The 19,455-nt window shown below is 43.9% G+C and overlaps 1 protein-coding gene across 1 annotated transcript in view; it reads right to left on the minus strand.

Moving 5' to 3' along the window:
* Window positions 1–19,455, minus strand: part of PUM3 (pumilio RNA binding family member 3) — a 60,899-nt gene that overhangs the window by 25,389 nt on the left and 16,055 nt on the right. The window contains exons 10-12 of the mRNA XM_066604232.1: window positions 15,546–15,624; window positions 14,989–15,087; window positions 2,663–2,716 (exon numbers count right to left, since the gene is read on the minus strand). Coding sequence (XP_066460329.1) covers window positions 2,663–2,716; window positions 14,989–15,087; window positions 15,546–15,624 — 232 coding nt within the window. The remainder of the gene's footprint in view (window positions 1–2,662; window positions 2,717–14,988; window positions 15,088–15,545; window positions 15,625–19,455) is intronic.

Raw genomic sequence — 19,455 nt, forward strand, 5'->3', positions numbered from 1 at the left:
TTCAGAAGTTGCAAAAACACAACAGCCTTTGTAGAGAACTTGTAAGAGCGTCAAGTGAATACTAATCTACAGAGTGTACAAAAACACTGAATTGCATCTGCCATATACATTGTGCTTCTTCAACATCCAACACTATTTCTATCAGTATTGTTACAGGCAAGTCACAAAAGGAAATTCTGTCCAAATGTACAAAATGCAATAAAATGGGGAAAGGTGCTCAACAAGAGGCTCAAAATGACCCCATATTCCAGAAGAAATATATACATGGCCCTTAAGCTCTTTACTGTAAAATGTGCTTCTTGACCCCTTAAAGGGGTTGTCCCGCGATAGCAAGTGAAGTTAAACACTTCTGTATGGCCATATAAATGCACTTTGTAATATACATTGTGCATTAATTATTGGCCATACAGAAGTTATATACTTACCCCCCCCCCCCCCCCCCGGTGTTGGCGTCCCCGTCTCCATGGCGCCGACCGAAGCCGCCTTCTTCCTCGATTAGACGCGCTTGCGCAGTCTGCTCTTCTGTTCTGTTGAATGGGGCCGCTCCGGCGTGCTCGCGCCGTGCAGGTTTTCTGCGCATGCGCAGAAGAGGCAGACTGCGCAAGCGCGTCTAATCGAGGCAGAAGAAGGCTTCAGTCGGCGCCAGGGATACGGGGACGCCAACACCGGGGGTGTAAGTATATAACTTCTGTATGGCCAATATTTAATGCATGATGTATATTACAAAGTGCATTAATATGGCCATACAGAAGTGTTTAACTTCACTTGCTTTTGCGGGACAACCCCTTTAAGGCCCTTTTACACGCAATGATTAAAATTCGTCCAATCGGACGAAAATTAGCGATAATCGTTAAATGTAATCACGGATATCACAAAATCTATCGTTCAGCAACTGAAAGACCGAGCAAATACGCTTCATTTGAATGCATTTTGCTCATCTTTCAATAGACTGCAGGATGTTCTCCCCGCGGCATGTTTACACTAGCCACGAGGAGAACAATGGAATGTGCTGGCAGCTGTTTGTACAGTGTTTAAACATAGGCTGGGCTTTGCTAAACAACTCCTGGAGGTCCTTTTACATGCAAATGAAGATGATAAAGTGTTAATGGCCATTAAAGCCACTAACACTTTATGCAAATACATCACTTAGGCCCAATGTCAACGGGCGGATTTTAATTATAAAATCTGCACATGTCTCCTGCGCAGGAGATACACAGCTCTAGCTGCCCATGTGGTGGGTTAGCATCCACAAGGCAATTAAAAGCATGCGGATGTGATTTATTTCCCCAGCGTGCGGGAAGAAATCGCAGCATGCTCCATTTTTCTGCAGATCCCACGGGACAGTTTCCACTAAAGTCAATGGAAGCTGTCCTATCCGCGGCACAGTCACAGCTATCACTGTGGTAGTGCCATGGATCGGCAGGAAAGCAGAAGATTTAAAAAAAACAAAACACTGCGCATGCATCTGGCACGTCGTAGAGGCGTCAGAATGCATGCGCCGTGCTGCAGAAAGAAGATCTGGCACGGAGGATATCCGTGCTGGAGCTAGACAGGCAAGAAAAGGTTTTTTTCTCCCCACGTTCGCGAGTACGGCTGCATTACGCTGCGGGATTCAGCAGTGGAATCCGTGCGTGCAAGTGGACATTGGGCCTAAATCTTTCATTTTTTTAAAATAAAGATTATCTTTGCATGTAAAAGGACCTTTAGTGACAAGCCTTAAGGATCAAGCAACTTTCATTGTTGCATTGTAAGAGTTATAACTCATTGACAAAGCCATATGAGAGCTTGTTTTTGGGGGGGAAAAGTTGTATTTTTTTATGGCAACACCCTGGGGTACATATAATGAACATGCATCGCTTTCAAAGCGTAGCGTTAAAGACACTGCATTGTGACACCTGTGTGAGCAGCCCCATTGAAATAAATGGGAGCGTTGTACAGCGTTTATATATATATATATTATTTTTTTTTTACCGTTTGGGTATTTTATTCATTTAAAATGGATTTTTGCGCAGAAAATGTGTACTGTTTTTAACTGGATTTTTTCTTCTTTCAACTTTTTTGACACTACTTTTTAGTCCCTCAAGGGGACTTGAAGATGTGATCATTCGATCTTTAGGATAGTACACTGCATTACTTATGTAGTACATTCCCCAAAGCCTATGACAGCAGCTATTATGTGATTGTTCTCAGTAATGGAAACCAAGTAATCTTGTAAATATGATACCTTTTAATGTCTAACAAAATACATAATGTTATTGCAGCTATTAGACTCTGCCATAGGTAGGGCCTAATAGGCTGAGTTACATGGCGGAAATGGAGGCATTTGTCAGGCTTCCAGCTGCAACGGGAACCCATTGGTACCTTAGGATCGCACAGCAATGGTGGCAATGGATGACAGAAAGAGCCCCCTCCCCCTGTCATCTGCGTACATGCTGCAGTTGCTATTAATGTATGTGTGGGTTTAAAGCCCATTAGGGAGGTCAGTAAAAAGGTATATTGCATTCATGAAAGGGTTGAACTAGAGATAACAGGCTATAAACCTGCCACTGCACTACTGCAAGCCCCTCACAGCAGGACCACCCTTGTGTTCTCTTTACAATCAACATTATAACTCCGTTTTTAGCACAGATCAAGGAAATTCTAAAATTTGCCTAAAACTTACCGTGGCAATTTTTTCAACAAATGACTTCATGGTTTTTGCAAAAACTTTTCTGTCCTGCAGTAAAAGAAATAAAAATTTGCATTAATAAGCAGTAAGAAAAACAGTGCAATACGAAATATATATATATATACACACACACACACACACACACACACACACACACACACACACACACACACACACACACACACACACACACACATATATACACAAACTTGCTAAGTTTGTTTTATTTTCAGTGTAACGCATCTTGCTCGCAAGGATGGGATCTGCATCCGTGACATAAAGACTGGTAACCCCTGAAAAGGGTTGTCCAAAATGTCTGTCTGGTTGTCTCACCTTATATGTTGCTGTTGGTCTTCTATCACCGTAAATAGTAGCACGGCAGTAAAGCTCGAATACATAGTATGAGTCTTGGAAACAGAACTAGTACTCAGATTTCTGCATTTTCTACCCAGCAAGCAGAATGGACCCAACAGGTTAATAGCTTCCTGGGGATGTGCGGTCCATGACTTTTCTACAGTCGCACATATTTGCATTCTGCTCCCTCCTTTTGTTGTGGTACCAACACCCCAAACAGTTTGGCCCAGGTGGTTTTATTGAGGAGACTGCATAAGTGAGATTATCTACTGGGTTCTCACTCTGGGACTACATGGACGGGTGACTCTTCACATGGTGCAGTGCTGTATGCTGGCTTTTGGTGCTACAATGTGGTCTAGAATCATGGGGGCTGAGCCTGGCAGCAGAGTTGTTGGGCTACTGGGTTACTCCTCTCATGGGTGCGGTATTGTTGTGGTGGGAGTTGTCATATGGTGCAGTATAATACATGGATGTGCGATACATCTCTCTACAGTCAAGGGTTCACATACACAACAGCCCACAGAGGCAGTACAGGCTCTGGCTATTGTTGTATCTTGTCTCCACCGGAAGCAAGGGGGAGAAACATGGATGAGCTGGGTTGACATGTAGGTGACTCCCACATCTGCTGATTGGCTGGCTGTCCCCGCTGCCCTGCATTTTCGGATCTCCGCTTACATCTTCTGCCCTCCGGACTCAGCCTGCTATGTCCGCTAGTGTCAGTGGCGACCACCCCGTCTGCTGCTGCCATAGTTCCCTGTCTCCGCTCCTCTAGCACCTGCGGCTCTTTATGCGGTTGCTGGACACTCATCCATCTCTGCTGCTCTCATTGCCGAACAGCCCTCCACTGCTCTCAGTGCCCTGTCCCCGCTATTCTGCGGCATCAGGGAAGTCACCTAAAAAACAGGCCAGACTGTCCTCGCTAGCGGCAGGGTGCAGAGTTAGAGCAGCGGAGGGCCGGAGTACATCACCGGAGACACTGTTTGCAACAGCGGCACTGTGGTGAGTGACAGCCCCATGCAGTCTGGCAAGTAACTGTGCATAGTGAACAACTGGGGGGACGGCACAGCAGACACACAAACAGCCGATGGCAACCTTGGGGCTTGACAGGGGGGCTTTACCTTCAGCAAAGCCAGGTCAGCCCCTAGCTTGGTGGAGACAAGATACAACAATACCCAGGCTCTTTTGGGGAGCATATGTTTGGTTCAAAGGCAGAATACTTCTGTATACAAGGCAAGTCAAAAGAATGGTGCAAAATTAAAGCGGATTTCTACATACAATAAATTGACATACAACAGCCAGCTTGACATGAAATCATAGAAGAACTCTTCAAGTTTTTAATGCACCTTACAGAAGTTTGATGTGGGTGCTGTTGGTGACATGGCAAATGTCCAGTTCTACTCAGATGCATCCCAGCATATCCTGTTATCAATTCCACTGTAGTGGAGATGGGTTGTTGTAGATCATCTGATGTCACCAGCAGCGCCCACATCAAACATCTGTAAGGTGCAATAAAAACTTGATGAGTTCTTCTATGTTTTCATGTCATTCTGGCTGTTGCATCTCAGTTCATGTATGAATAAATCAGCTTTACTTTTGTGCAATTCTTTTTGAATCCCTTTGTAGAAGACAAAAAGCATCTATAATACATGGCCATGAGCCCGGAAGATGGAAAATACACTTACAGAGGGGGAAGGTGGGAAAAATAAGGCCAAGATTATATATAGCTGGCTACACTTTATAAAACCTTCTAAAAATCTGTATTAGGCCGCCTGCACACGGCCGGGTCGGATCCGGCAGCGAGAATTCTCGCCGCGGGGCACGACCTGAGCGCCTGTAGAGAGCAGCACGTACTCACCCGCGCCCCGGATCTTTCATGTGCCGGCTGCCGGCGGATGCGCAGACCGGAGCCGGCGGCGGGCGAGTGACGTTTCTGTGAGCCCCGCACAGAAATAGAACATGCCGCGCGAGATTTCGCGCAGCCAAATCGCGGCCGTCTGCATAGGATTGCATTTGTTAACACAATCCTATGCAGGCTTTCAGCGGCGGAAATCCCACGGGAAATCCCACCCGTCTGCAGGCGGCCTTAGGCCAATTTCAGACTAGTTTGTTTTAACTCTATATTTGCATTTATTGGTATCATTTTATATTGGGAAAATAAAATCAATGAAAGCAAATGCAGAGGGAAAAACAATCAAACACTGATGAAAAACAGTACAATGTCATCTGTAACACCAGTATTGTGGATGCGTGACAACTAGAGATGAGCGAGCGTACTCGCTAAGGCAAAAAAGATTCGGTCGTCCCAAAAGATTCGGGTGCCGGCGGGGGAGAGCGGCAAGTAGAGGGAGTGAGCAGGGGGGAGAGAGTGAGAGAAAGATCTCCCCCCCCCATTCCTCCTCGCTGCTCTCCGACGGCACCCGAATCTTTAGAGCCGAGCGGGCAGGTACTCGCATAAGGCACTACTCGCTCGAGTAGTTTGCCTTAGCGAGTACGCTCGCTCATCTCTAGTGGCAACACGCTTATCGGAAACTGGCCGTAAAAGGCTTTGCTGGGTTACCAGACAACAATTCTGTAACAGTTCCAACTGTCTTAAAGTAACAAACAGAGCAGTACTTACCTGTCCTCTGCTGTGGGGATCCTGAGATATTGTCCCGCTATCCTCTTGGTGATTGTTGTGGAAGATAATGAACGTCAGCTGAAGTCACCTGACCACTGCAGCGAATCAGAGGCTGCAGTGCCACCGCCTGTTTTCCTGGCATCAGCCCTCACATACTGGGCGCCATGATACCAGGAGTTCAGAACAAAGACGCTTCAGCCTATGATTGGCTGCAGTAGTCAGGTGACTTCCACTGACGTCATCTTTCCCAAAACCGCCACGACAGCGGGGTTACATCTCTGGATCCCTGCGCCTTATTCGGAGTACCGAATAACGTAATTACTACGCTATTCTATACTCCAAATAGAGCATAAATAAACATGAACCTTGTAAAACTGACACCAAAGAGATGTCTATTTCCCAATAGAAGTGAATGGCCACTGTGTGTTCCCGTTCGGGGATTCCGTCACACTGCTGTATTCAGCAGCCATCACAGAACTGCCGAGAGTAGTCACACAGACTGTTGAATAACGCTATGTGAATGCTCCCTAAGGCAGTTGGGGGTACTGCAGCAATGCGGTCCAGGAAGCGGACTACCTCTTTAATCTGTAAGGCTCTGTTCACACTCTGCTTTTGAAATTTCAATCAGTGTATACACTAGGAAAGCTCCTGCACCATATACGTCTGTCAGGGTTATATGTTGGAGAATACTCCCAAAATAAAACTGGAAGAGTACTCTGAACAGAGCCTAATCTGGTCAAACACTTGCCAAAAGGTTAGTATTTCTGCATGTTTTCTCCACAAAAAAAGCAAGGCAAAAAGTTGGACTTTTTTTTTTTTCTTTACAAATGGACGTAAAAGGTATACATCTGTTTTATGGCCCAGAAAGTGTTTCCGAAACATAACCCTACGTTATTTTACTGCTTGTTATTGGCGCAGGAGGTACACTTAACCCTATGAAATCCAATTTTGGATTCAGGGTTTCCTAGGGGGTTTTCTCTTTCTGCCATTATACAATAGCGCCATCTGCTGGCTAGAGCCAGTACTGCGGTATGGGACATGCTGGAGTGGCCCCCCACAACAGAGCGGCCAGTAATATACAGTAAGAATACCCTGCCGGACATCTTCCGACATCGGAGCTGTACAGCCTTCAATCAGAATGTCTTCAGATGTCAGACAGTGGATTGGAAAGGGTTAACATCTAACAACATTTGTTGGAAGTAACAAAGATAAAAGATTACATCAACCCTATTTGCAGATAGCCTGCGAAGGTCAGATAGCATGCATCTCCACCTACTGACAGATCATGGCAATGGAAATGCTTGTAGTATTGACAAAACATGGTAGCTAAAACTGAGAAAATCTAACAGAAGAGATCTTTTGGGCACCCAACGCAATGAAAATTATTTTTTAATAAGAAATAAATAAGGCAGCTAAGAACAGTAATTCATTATTCCATAAGATTTAAAGAAAAGGAGGGAGCGGGAGATCTATCACCTGCAGTTGTTCTTCTCTGCTCTCCCTACAACCCACCAGTTTTGGGCACAGTTTTTGACTGTCCAAAATGGCCGCAGCAGTTTTCTCACTACCTAATGCACAGTGTTTTTTTCCCTGTAACTCGGGCTCTTATGAAAAGTGTGAAAATAAGGGGAAAAAAAAAAGATAATGTGAATGATCCTCAGAGGTCTTATATGACTTCACGGGGGACATAGATGTTAAAGAAAAAATAGATACAAAAGTAAATAAAGATTACAGAATAATATGAAAGTGACCCACTGTTGTCGCGAACCTTAACAGTCACCATATGCGCCCTGTAATCCTAGACAATACAAATTATCAAAATTTCCAAAACAAAATGGGGAACCCATTCCTGTACTTTATTTTAGCATAAATATACTAACTTCAAAAATAAACTATAAATTAAAAAAAAAAAAAATTATATATATTTACACACTAGCTGATATAGCCGACTTCACCTGAGTTAATTTAGTACAGGTGTTTACCTGTTTACATAGAGGTGAGGTAGATTCTCCTCAGTATATTCACACCCACAGGAGGTGAGGTACATTCTCCTCAGTATATTCACACACACAGAGGTGAGGTACATTCTCCTCAGTATACATACACACACACACACCCACAGAGGTGAGGTACATTCTCCTCAGTATATTCACACCCACAGAGGTGAGGTACATTCTCCTCAGTATATTCACACACACAGAGGTGAGGTACATTCTCCTCAGTATATTCACACCCACAGAGGTGAGGTACATTCTCCTCAGTATATTCACACACACAGAGGTGAGGTACATTCTCCTCAGTATACATACACACACACACACACACACACAGGTGAGGTAGATTCTCCTCAGTGTATACACACAGGGAGGTGAGGTAGATTCTCCTCAGTGTATACACACAGAGAAGTGAGGTAGATTCTCCTCAGTGTATACACACAGAGAGGTGAGGTAGATTCTCCTCAGTGTATACACACAGAGAGGTGAGGTAGATTCTCCTCAGTGTATACACACAGAGAGGTGAGGTAGATTCTCCTCAGTGTATACACACAGAGAGGTGAGGTAGATTCTCCTCAGTGTATACACACAGAGAGGTGAGGTAGATTCTCCTCAGTGTATACACACAGAGAGGTGAGGTAGATTCTCCTCAGTGTATACACACAGAGAGGTGAGGTAGATTCTCCTCAGTGTATACACACAGAGAGGTGAGGTAGATTCTCCTCAGTGTATACACACAGAGAGGTGAGGTAGATTCTCCTCAGTGTATACACACAGAGAGGTGAGGTAGATTCTCCTCAGTGTATACACACAGAGAGGTGAGGTAGATTCTCCTCAGTGTATACACACAGAGAGGTGAGGTAGATTCTCCTCAGTGTATACACACAGAGAGGTGAGGTAGATTCTCCTCAGTGTATACACACAGAGAGGTGAGGTAGATTCTCCTCAGTGTATACACACACACAGAGAGGTGAGGTAGATTCTCCTCAGTGTATACACACACACAGAGAGGTGAGGTAGATTCTCCTCAGTGTATACACACACACACAGAGAGGTGAGGTAGATTCTCCTCAGTGTATACACACACACAGAGAGGTGAGGTAGATTCTCCTCAGTGTATACACACACACAGAGAGGTGAGGTAGATTCTCCTCAGTGTATACACACACACAGAGAGGTGAGGTAGATTCTCCTCAGTGTATACACACACACAGAGAGGTGAGGTAGATTCTCCTCAGTGTATACACACACACAGAGAGGTGAGGTAGATTCTCCTCAGTGTATACACATACACAGAGGTGAGGTAGATTCTCCTCAGTGTATACACACACACAGAGAGGTGAGGTAGATTCTCCTCAGTGTATACACACACACAGAGAGGTGAGGTAGATTCTCCTCAGTGTATACACACACACACAGAGGTGAGGTAGATTCTCCTCAGTGTATACACACACACAGAGAGGTGAGGTAGATTCTCCTCAGTGTATACACACACACAGAGAGGTGAGGTAGATTCTCCTCAGTGTATACACACACACAGAGAGGTGAGGTAGATTCTCCTCAGTGTATACACACACACAGAGAGGTGAGGTAGATTCTCCTCAGTGTATACACACACACAGAGAGGTGAGGTAGATTCTCCTCAGTGTATACACACACACAGAGAGGTGAGGTAGATTCTCCTCAGTGTATACACACACACAGAGAGGTGAGGTAGATTCTCCTCAGTGTATACACACACACAGAGAGGTGAGGTAGATTCTCCTCAGTGTATACACACACACAGAGAGGTGAGGTAGATTCTCCTCAGTGTATACACACACACAGAGAGGTGAGGTAGATTCTCCTCAGTGTATACACACACACAGAGAGGTGAGGTAGATTCTCCTCAGTGTATACACACACACAGAGAGGTGAGGTAGATTCTCCTCAGTGTATACACACACACAGAGAGGTGAGGTAGATTCTCCTCAGTGTATACACACACACAGAGAGGTGAGGTAGATTCTCCTCAGTGTATTCACACACACAGAGGTGAGGTAGATTCTCCTCAGTGTATTCACACACACAGAGAGGTGAGGTAGATTCTCCTCAGTATATTCACACACACAGAGAGGTGAGGTAGATTCTCCTCAGTATATACACACACACACACAGAGGTGAGGTAGATTCTCCTCAGCATATACACACAAAGAGGTGAGGCAGATTCTCCTCAGTATATACACACAAAGAGGTGAGGCAGATTCTCCTCAGTATATACACACAAAGAGGTGAGGCAGATTCTCCTCAGTATATACACACAAAGAGGTGAGGCAGATTCTCCTCAGTATATACACACAAAGAGGTGAGGCAGATTCTCCTCAGTATATACACACAAAGAGGTGAGGCAGATTCTCCTCAGTATATACACACAAAGAGGTGAGGCAGATTCTCCTCAGTATATACACACAAAGAGGTGAGGCAGATTCTCCTCAGTATATACACACAAAGAGGTGAGGCAGATTCTCCTCAGTATATACACACAAAGAGGTGAGGCAGATTCTCCTCAGTATATTCACACACACAGAGGTGAGGTACATTCTCCTCAGTATATTCACACACACACACACACACACACACACACACACACACACACACACACACACACACAGAGGTGAGGTACATTCTCCTCAGTATATTCACACACACAGAGGTGAAGTAGATTCTCCTCAGTATATACACATAGGGATGAGGTAGATTCTCCTCAGTATATACACATAGAGATGAGGTAGATTCTCCTCAGTATATACACATAGAGATGAGGTAGATTCTCCTCAGTATATACACATAGAGATGAGGTAGATTCACCTCAGTATATACACACAGAGATGAGGTAGATTCACCTCAGTATATACACACAGAGATGAGGTAGATCCTCCTCAGTATATACACACAGAGATGAGGTAGATCCTCCTCAGTATATACACATAGGGATGAGGTAGATTCTCCTCAGTATATACACATAGGGATGAGGTAGATTCTCCTCAGTATATACACATAGGGATGAGGTAGATTCTCCTCAGTATATACACATAGGGATGAGGTAGATTCTCCTCAGTATATACACATAGAGAAGAGGTAGATCCTCCTCAGTATACACACAGAGGTGACGTAGATCCTCCTCAGTATATACACAAAAAGGCCAGTTAAATTGTTTTGAAAAATTTCACGCTTGTACAACACCAAGATGTTACATTACATAGGGGTGCACTGACTTTTGCAATTAACATCGAATAATCAAGTTGTGACCCCATTACTTTTTCTATTTAGAACCTAAAGAATGGTTGTGCCAAATTTCATGATTGTACGACACACCGGGAAGTAAAGAGAATTAGTCTGTCAGGGCTTTCACCATAATATATTTATATATATATATTGTATATTTAAAAAAAAAAAGAAAAAAAATTAAAAAATTGCTTTTAACGCATAATAAAATACTAAATAAAAAAAATTGGGTGAAAAAAAAGATATAGAAAATAGCCCTATATGTTACGAGGAATAAAAAGCAGCACAAGTCATTTTGCTATTTGAAGAAAAAAAAAATAGAGCCATAGAATCCCTAAAAAGGGTCTCCTCTTTTTGGACCAAAACACCCCGGTCCTTAGGGGGTTAAACAATAGTATCGCTTTTGAAAGTTAGGTAGGGTAATTCATACGGGGAGAGCTTTCAAAGAAACATAGTTGTCAATTTTCTTTTATGACATCAGGCTTAACATGAATCAAGTGCATTCACCTAAATCATATCCCATAATAGTTCTTGTCAGGGATTTCCTGGAGCAACGGCCGAGGCGTACGTGAGCGGGAATGGTGACGTGCATCATCAAACCAGAACAGTACCAATGGTTACAATCTATCTCCCGCTCGCTATTGAATCCTTCGGAATAAGATTAGAAATAAATCACATAAACTTCCCTGAGAATCCCAAGGGCCTCCTTGCAGCAAACCAACATATTAATCACTTGGCTGGCTGGGTATTTTTTTAGGAGACAGACTTCGTTATACAAAAGGAAATGTTACCACAACAAATGGCAATTCTCAATTGTAGCATTAATCACAGGTCAGGCGTTAAGGTGTCAGCATCCCTTAAAGGTGTAACGTAAATCCATTGCAGGAGACAAGACGGACTGAAAAGGTTAACTGCCTCGATTCTGCTTTGATACACAATTCTTGTTTTGGCATCCCAGACCCTAGCAGGAATAATTTACTTAGACCATTCATTGATATGAATGGACATTCACATGTAGTTTGTGATCTCAGACCACCATACATATTTTTATAGTTCTTATTCAACTCAATAATATGTATGCAGTAAGCGCCTCCTAGTGGTGGCTGTAAGCAGCCAGAATTTTAATATGTAGCTCTAAGGTGCCTTTTACACAGGCCTATAAATCATTCAGATTCCCACATCCAACAGGAATCTGAAGTAGTATTATTCAGTGTAAATGCATTTCCCGACTGAATGATGAATGAGAATTTGCTTTTCATTCGTCGTTCAGTTTCGGCCGGCCCGTGTAAACAGGCAATGCTGGTTTCCTAAAGCTATGTGATGGGAAGTACCTTCAGAGTTCTGTAAAAACTTTTTTTTAAAGTGGTTTATACTAATTTCAAGAAAAGTAGTATAAACCAGCCAAGCCTAGAGAGCAGTATCTGTCCTGAAGGTTCTCAGAACGGCTCTCGCCACGACAGCACAAGAGAACATCGCCTGGCCGGTCATCTGAGTGATAGGAGGGTGTTTTCAGGGGGTTGGGCAACTTTCTGATGTCATTCTCTGCTTGCGTTCGTTGTTCCGTGCAATATGCTATCCTTAAATGTATATCCACGTGGAAAACCACACGCATATCTGATCAAACGCAATTCGCTTCTACGGTCATTCGCAGGTCTTCCGCTGTGAACTACATGCGGAATCTGACCCGTTCGTACAAGCCCGGCCTTATCCACAGAATTTATTTTATACAATGTCAAACAGATGCAGGTCCCTCCCTCTGAAACTAGCACTTGTGTAGAACAGGGAACCTCTGACTCAAGAATAGAACAGTGGCACCATATGTGCCCAGCTCTCACAATTCACGGACACTGGCGTTACGGAAACATAACTCCAGTGCTGGTGAATGAAGAGAGGTGGGCGCATGCACAGCTACACCTCCAGCCATTCTCTACTGGGATGTGTCAGCTCATAAAGGGGTTACATTTCTGGTAATTCCTCAAAGAGGGGATAAACATCAATGATAAAGCGTACCTTCACTTACAGAAAACATGTCAATAGGTTTTCACCAGTGGGGTCTGGGTCTTAAACCCACTAGAACAAAGCTGCCAAGCATAAAGATAGCAGCTTTGACTTCTATTGGTATCTTCCAACTTTTTGGGGAAGGGCTAAAGACAGCCATTAAATGTGCATCAGAGCTTACAGACATATTCAGCTTCCCTTAGTAAAGGCAGACCAAACAAAAATGATGACTGAAAGCCTGCAGCTTAATATTAACCAATGGCTGGGGGTCCAGTCCAATTAAAAAATGTGGCTTATTTTTCACAACAAAAAGTTCAGCCACAAAATCCGCTTATGTTAAATGGAGATTTGTTGTGAAATTCACACCAGGCATTGCAAATGTAAAATCTGTAGCAAAATCCAGAGTATTTATGCTGCTACTATAAACTCCTTGGGATTTCTGCACACACATCCACTGCAGAGAATCTGCAGCGTTTACACCCTGTGTGAACATATTCCTACCAAGCGCTGCGGAATAAGTTGGCGCTATACAAATAAATATTATTATTATTACCAATCAGACATTTTCTCAAACTACCGTATATACCGGCGTATAAGACGACTTTTGAACCCCGAAAAATCTGCTCTGCAGTCGGGGGTCGTCTTATGCGCCGGTAATACAAAAAAAAAAAAGTGTAAAAAAAAAAAATTTTATTACTCACCTCCCACGGCGTCCTGTCGCGCTCCGGCAGGATGTCGCTCGCTCCGGCAGGCTGTCGCTCGCTCCTCGTCCCCGCCGCAGCATAGCTTTCTGAATGCGGGGCTTGAAATCCCCGCTTCCAGAAAGCTAATACACACGCCGGCAGCCATGACAGCATTGAATGGCTGTGATTGGCTAAAGCACACGTGGCTTCAGCCAATCACACTATTCAATGACATCATTGAATGGCTGTGATTGGCTGAAGGCGCACGTGTTAGCAATCACACCCATTCAATGATGTCATTGAATAGTGTGATTGGCTAAAGCACACGTGGCTTCAGCCAATCACAGCCATTCAATGATGTCATGGCTGCCGGCGTGTGTATTAGCTTTCTGGAAGCGGGGATTTCAAGCCCCACATTCAGAAAGCTATGCTGCGGCGGGGACGAGGAGCGAGCGACAGCCTGCCGGAGCGAGCGACATCCTGCCGGAGCGCGACAGGACGCCGTGGGAGGTGAGTAATAAAATTTTTTTTTTTTTCTCCACTGAATACCGGCGTATAAGGTGACAGTTGGGGGGTCGTCTTATACGCCCCGTCGCCTTATACGCCGGTATATACGGTACATGCGTTTTACATGTTTACCTTCTTATAGCCCAATTAGTTTGACAGATAACTCTGTTCAACTACAGTGATATCTTGGGTTAAGAGTGCCTCAACTTACAAGCTTTTTGACTTGAGAGCAGGCTCTCTTCCGAATTTTTGCTCTGATTTAAGAGCAAAAATTTGGGTTACAAGCCTTGCTCTCAATGGCGCCGGTGTTGCTGCGGATGGCCCCATTGAAAGCAATGGGCTGCCGGCAAGCCCTGCAGTGATTTTCGGGGAAGGGCTTTAAATATAAGCCCTTCACTGAAAAATCATCCCTAGCTGTAGTTAAAAATATATACTCACCTGTCAGCCGCTGCCGGGGCTCAGGTGTGTCTAGCTGCCGCTTGTTCTCCCTGCATTTTTAATCCCTTCCTGCTGAAAAGCTTCAGAGCAGTGCAGGGAAAACAAGCGGTGGCTAGACACGCCAGAGCCCCAGCAGACAGGTGAGTATATATTTTTTACTACAGCTAGGGATGATTTCAGGGAAGGACTTATTATTAAAGCCCTTCCCTGAAAATCACTGCGGGGGTGCAGTCATCCTATTGCTTTCAAATGGGGCAACACCATCCCCATTGAAATCAGCGGGAGGGCTTCGTGATCTGAAACGGATTAATGGCTTTTCCATTCATTTCAATGGGGAAAATTGATTTAACTTACAAGTGTTTTGGGTTAAGAGCTGCATCATGGAACAAATTAAACTCTTAACCCAAGGCACCACTGTACTTCTAAGTTTAACATTTCCCGAAAACCATACACAAGGTAACAAACCTTCGGTGTACCATGCCATAAGCAGTGCATTCCCACTCGAGCGCCGTCATGTGTGTGGACCATGTAAATTACAGCTTCTCTGATGGCCTCAATCATTTCCTGGAGAAAAAAAAAATGTAAATGTCCAACCAACGCCAAAAGAAATGACAAAACATCCCGTAACATTATCAAAAGTGGAAAGTTAGGGAACCACCATTGATAGTCAAGAAGGACTGCATGAGTGCAGAAACAGGAGTTAACCCTTTGCAATCCAATTTGTATCCTGGTTTTCCTAGGGGGCTTACTCTTTTTCTGCCGTTATACAACAGCGCTATCTGCTGGCTAAAGCCAGTACTGCATGAGGTGACACGTTGGATAGGCTACGACAGCAGAGAGGCTGGCAATATACAGTAAGAGAACCCCGACAGACATTCCAACATCGGAGCTGTACAGCCTTAAATCATAATGTCTTCAGAGGTCAGACAGTGGATTGGAAAGGGTTAAATGCTAATCCAGAATAGAACCCCAAACAAACCACATGCTGGATTTACAACTTACAATTAATATGTAATACGTACCGATCTTACTTTTGAACTTGCATGAGTAAAGAAGTCCAGAAAAACTTTATGTACCAGTGAATGCTTGATTACCGCTTCCCTGGGGATACAAATAAGTGCTGAGTTACATAACATGTTACATAACATAATGGCGATGACTACAAACTGGGTCGCAGCATCTCCAAAATAGCAGGTCTTAGCTAGTGCCTGACAAAACGGGCCAAGGCAGTTAGACAACAAAAAAACTGCATGAATGAGACCTCAAACGGTATTTAATTTTTGAAGGTTATGTACCATTTAAATCAGTATTTAATTAGAAACATATCTTTCTAAATGCTTTGGGAGATTTCTTATGTGACTATCCATTATACTGTAAGAAGCATACATTACACTCTTGCTGAAGCTGTTCTGCCCCTATGACTGTTCCACACTACGGACATTAGATGCACATGTGGTATTATAGTAATATTTTATTAAAACATTATACAGATTGCAGGAGCTAAGAGAAAATACTAAAATTACATCATTGCCGCTATTTAAGGCCCCCGGCACACTAGCATATTTTGGGGCTGTGTGCTGTCGGTGTAGTTCCAACGGCCCCATTGTAGGCCATGGGGCTATACACATTGATGTTTTTTCCAACGGACTGGTAGCATGGTCCTATACCTGTCCGTATTACAGACGAGAAATAGGACATGGCAATGCATGTGAATGCGCTGCGCATATTGGACAGTGCATGGACTAGCGTCAGTGTGCTGTCTGATGCGAGTTGCTCCAGAGTCTCTTGGGCACCTACCCTAATGCAGAGCTGGGGAGAGAAAAAATAGAATATTCCAAGCTAGAATCAAAGAAACCCAATCTATCCCAAAAGCACTACATAATACTATTCAGAGCCGGCTCAATATCCAGTAAGGAAAAAGAGTGGAAAAAATAAAATGAAAAACAAAACATAACTTTTTGTTTTCTTTCTACTATAGAGAAACTATAGTTTAGGGTTTGGTCACATCGTTTGGCGCAAATACGGTATGAAATCCTAGACCAGATAACACTACTATGGACAGAAGCCAGAAAGACCCTATTATAGCCAATAGGGTCTGCCAGCACATCCATTCTCTGGCTCCTAGGACGGAACTGAACAGAAAGAAGTGTCGCCGTGTGAATGAGTCCTAACTGATCAGTTTTATGAACCAATGCAGGACTTCCCCTTCAAAAAACAAGAAAGATCAGACATTTGAACGGACCACATGCGGTGGCCACTACCTCCCAACTCTTAGGCCTCCTGCACACAGCAGAGCCAGGTTCCGCATGCGGAATCCTGCACCATAAAAGTAAGTATCTGACTTGGAAGCCAGTCCCTCAACATTACTTCTGGATACTAGAAGGGTACAAGCTACTTGAGAGGCACAACTGCACTTAATGCTTTTCGGACAAGCCCCATTAAAGTTTTAAGTACAAACCTGCTCTAGTGTGCCATTTGTAAACTCCTGGTAGACTATGGGAAATGCACTGGAGATGTGTTTTCTCTTCTATGTTCACCAGATCCCCTTCACGTGAATGTTCCACACACCTCCTGGCTGCTGATCAGGCTACTATAATCATCACACAACTCATACTTCCATTTGATTTTAATCCTTCACATACTTCACATTCTTTCAAGATCTTTTTTTCTTCCCTTTTAACTTGGAAAAGATGCGTGGGAACTTATTTTTCTACTTGTCTACATGAACAGCTTCTTATATGTAATCTCTCTCTAGGACTCTATGGGATTTGAGGGACTATATGTCTACAAGCCCTTTGTGCCACCAGAACCGCTCTGACCTGTCGAGGTACGGACTCCACAAGACCTATGTATTGTGGTATGTGGCACCAAGACGCTAGCCGCAGATGCTTTAAGGCCTGTAAGAAGAGAGGTGGCGCCTTCAAGATTCGATGTTTCCAATATTTTTAATGTTGAAAGAGGCCCCTGCCATTAGGGTATATGGCTGCCATAATGTATGTACTTGGTCACAATAAGGCTCTGTTCTGATTTCCATCCTGCCTTTCTGTCATAAATGCTCTGAAAAATAGCGCAGCCAGCTACACGCAGTAGCTTGTCTATGGTATGGGACCAGACAGGCTCCCCACACACATCAATGAGCCTTGGGTGCCCATGAACCTGTCGCCAGTTCAACACAGTCCTCCTTTGGACCACTTTTAGCAGGCACTATTCTTGAAACACCCTACAACTTGCTGTTTTGGAAAAGCTCTGACCCAGTCATATGGATAACACAATTTGACCCATTAAAAAAGCTGAAATCCTTACATTTGCCCATTTTTGCTGCTTCTAAGATATCAACTTCAAGAACTGTTCACTTGCTGCCTGATACCGTATATCCCACCCCCTTGACAAGTTACATTGTCACAGGATAATCCGTGCTATTCATTTCCATTTACAATGGTTTTCATAGGGTATTCCCATTTTATAAAGTCACGGCATATTGCTAGGACTTCTGAGATCCCATTAACCCCGGGAATGAAAGCGCTACAGCGCTGAAGCAGTTTTTCCCTACATGACATTCCCCCTGCACAGCGGCACAGTCCCATTTACTTGAACAGGGCTGTGATGCAGCTCCCTGCACAGTGAGTGGTTGTTGTACTAAAAACAATTTGCACATATTTAAATGTCCGTGAAGTTCTTTGGCCATGCAAAGGTTTCAGTACGGTTCAGTTTACAGCAGCCACAAAACTGGGAAAAAAAGTTGGAGAGGATTCGAGTAACTTTTGAAATGGTCATGTGACCTTTTCATGAATAAAGAAATATAAGGGGATGCTGATAAGTCGATTCTTTGTCCTACTTAACCTACTTTTAGACAATACTTTTATCACATCAGAGTTACGTTTTTTTTTTATGTTCCCGACCTGCATTTCACTGTTGTTGCCTGAGTAATTTGCTTGCAGAATAAACAGAGAAGAGAAACCAAGAGAGGCGCTTCCAGATGGTAAAGTGCTCACCGCACTGAGCTGCGCCACACACAACTCTGACGCAGCAGATTTTAATGCAGTCCCGGGAGGCTGCCCTGGTGGAACAGATCCTGAAGCCAGATAACCTCAGACGTACACAATAACCAGCGATTAAAAGCAACCTTTGTAAGTGGCGCTTTCCATCAAATCCAGACCAGTGAGCATAGAAAGTATGATTTATTTACAATCAACAGGACAGAAGACAGACAACACGGTTCGGGCTAGTACATGATCCTTCCTCAGGTAAGCTGTCACATGGCATCAGTACTAGAGATGAGCGAGCGTACTCACCAAGGCAAATTACTCGAGCGAGTATTGCCATTTTCGAGTACATGCCCGCTCATGCCAAAAGATTCGGGGGCCGGCGAGAGCTCTCCTCCTGCTCCCCCATGCTCAATCCCGCAACTCACCGTTCACCCCTGCCGGCCCCCGAATCTTTTGGGAAGAGCGGGCATGTACTCGAAAATGGCAACACTCGCTCGAGTAATCTGCCTTAGCGAGTACGCTCGCTCATCTCTAATCAGTACCTCACATGACATTTATAGTGGAAAAGCTGGTAAAAACTTTCAGAACAAAAGAGTCAAAATTTCAATGTACAGGGCGATTCAAGAATGGTGCAAAAGTGATGCCGATTTATTCATACATGAAACATGAATGGACGTACAACAGCCAGAATGATATGAAAAGATAGAAAAATTCAACTTTGTAAGGCACCTTACGGATATTTGATGTAGGCACTATTGATGACACTAACAGATTTGAAACAACTCATCTCTGCTGCAGTAGGAATTGATAGAGGATATGCTGGGACACAACTAGGCAGAACTGGACGACCGACTAAACATTTGCGGCATCACCAACGGCGCCCACATCAAACATCTATAAGGTGCATTAACAACTTGAAGAGTTCTTCCTTTTCACATCTGGCTGT

The sequence above is a fragment of the Eleutherodactylus coqui genome, chromosome 5 (genome assembly GCF_035609145.1).
Source record: "Eleutherodactylus coqui strain aEleCoq1 chromosome 5, aEleCoq1.hap1, whole genome shotgun sequence".
Classification (NCBI taxonomy): domain Eukaryota; kingdom Metazoa; phylum Chordata; class Amphibia; order Anura; family Eleutherodactylidae; genus Eleutherodactylus; species Eleutherodactylus coqui.